This window comes from Plectropomus leopardus, unplaced genomic scaffold (genome assembly GCF_008729295.1).
Source record: "Plectropomus leopardus isolate mb unplaced genomic scaffold, YSFRI_Pleo_2.0 unplaced_scaffold26890, whole genome shotgun sequence".
NCBI classification, from domain to species: domain Eukaryota; kingdom Metazoa; phylum Chordata; class Actinopteri; order Perciformes; family Serranidae; genus Plectropomus; species Plectropomus leopardus.
This window is the reverse complement of record NW_024629257.1, coordinates 842-2,228: the sequence shown is the minus strand read 5'-3', so window position 1 is coordinate 2,228 and position 1,387 is coordinate 842. Positions and strand designations below refer to the sequence as shown.

The window sequence follows — 1,387 nt, the reverse complement described above, 5'->3', positions numbered from 1 at the left end:
TGTTTTTACCATGTTAGGCCTTGCGTCCTCCTTTGGACCCGGTCTCTGGTGGAGACCAGTATGGAGCCTCGACAGGCTCGGAGTCAAAGACCTGAGGAGGAGGAGGAGCGGCATACTCTGGGTCGTACTTCGTGTGGCTGAGGAACTCGTGCATTCGCTGGTAGCCATTTCTGCTCTGGACGATGTAGGACGACGGCAGCTCGGGGGACGTGTTGCTCGCAGCGTCGCTCCGCTGCATCTCGGCATTGGAGTCCCAGACGCTGAAGTCCGGGAAATCACGAGACGGCATCCAGCTGCTCGGGTCAGGGAACGAGGCCCAGGGAAGACCAGGAACAGAGTCTTCATCAGCAGAGTCGGCGGCTGAAGGAGCAGCAGCGTACGGAGACAAGCCGTCGGTCGAGCCTCCAGCAGCAGGCTGAGCTCCATAAACGGGACCTGAAGCCGCCGCAGCTGAACCTGAACTGGAGAGTCCACCGGCAGCAGACTGAGGCTGCACAGGGAGGCCGGGAGTCTGCTTCCCAGAACCTTTCTGACCTGAAACCAGCAACACGTTAAAATAAGACTGCACATGGAAAATTTAATAAGATTCTCATTTTTTATAATTTTGTCTGTGTTCATGCATATCACATAAATGTAGTCCAGATTGTGTATTTTAGTGTAATCAGTGAATTTCCAGCTCAGCTTCTGAAAGAAATCTAAAATAGACTGGAAACTTCACTTTACTCAGACTGATGAGTGGAAAGTCGCATGATAACCAAGCCTGGTATTTAAAGGGTTAAAAATATTTAAATTTATGAACTTTAACTTGATTTATGCGCTCAGAGGAATACTCGTTTGTAAAATTAAAGTGAGCCCTAAAGCTTAGTTTAACTTTAAACTTGCCTCCTGTAATTGCAGGGTAGCATCCACCGCCGCCGAACAGCAGGAAACAAACCCACGACACCCTGTCGAGAGAAAAAAGCCGTAATAAAGTTTTTTCCAACAACATGTAAAGATGATTTAAACAGAATCAAAATAAGAAACGCACCTTAAAACGAAGCCAAACATCCTGAAGCTGCACAAAGATCAACTCGACAGTTTCTCTGAAAGAACCGGACCGACTGAAGGTTGGTGCTGAGACTCAGCTGCAGCCGCGCCGTCCTTAAATACTGCCGCTCTCTGCTGATCACACTGATGCGTCACAGCTGCTGTCCAATCACTGAGTCCGTCCATGTGTCCCGGCGAACCATGGACCGGAGTCACAGAGGACAGAAACGTGCACGTCTGCAGGACTGACATATTTTATTGAGAGAATACTTCACTCGTGGATTACAGATTACACTTTTTACTCCACTACGTGTGTCTGACAGCTGCTTTTTAAATACTGAAACATGAATGTCCCCCTGCA

At 48.5% G+C, this 1,387-nt stretch overlaps 1 protein-coding gene across 1 annotated transcript; it reads right to left on the bottom strand.

Annotated features, from left to right (window-relative positions):
• Positions 1-10: 10 nt before the first annotated feature.
• Positions 11-1,127, bottom strand: LOC121937620. The gene is made up of 3 exons (XM_042480951.1): positions 1,028-1,127; positions 883-944; positions 11-534 (listed from the first exon to the last, which is right to left on the bottom strand). Exons 1-3 carry the CDS (start codon positions 1,045-1,047, stop codon positions 14-16), a joined length of 603 nt encoding a protein of 200 aa, XP_042336885.1. The 5' UTR covers positions 1,048-1,127; the 3' UTR covers positions 11-13.
• Positions 1,128-1,387: the final 260 nt, after the last annotated feature.

Coding starts and splice junctions, on each gene's coding strand:
- LOC121937620 (XM_042480951.1), bottom strand. CDS start 1,047: ATGTTTGGCTTCGTTTTAAG. Junction 945..1,027: donor ATGTTTGGCTTCGTTTTAAG/GTGCGTTTCTTA, acceptor TTCTCTCGACAG/GGTGTCGTGGGTTTGTTTCC. Junction 535..882: donor CTACCCTGCAATTACAGGAG/GCAAGTTTAAAG, acceptor TGCTGGTTTCAG/GTCAGAAAGGTTCTGGGAAG.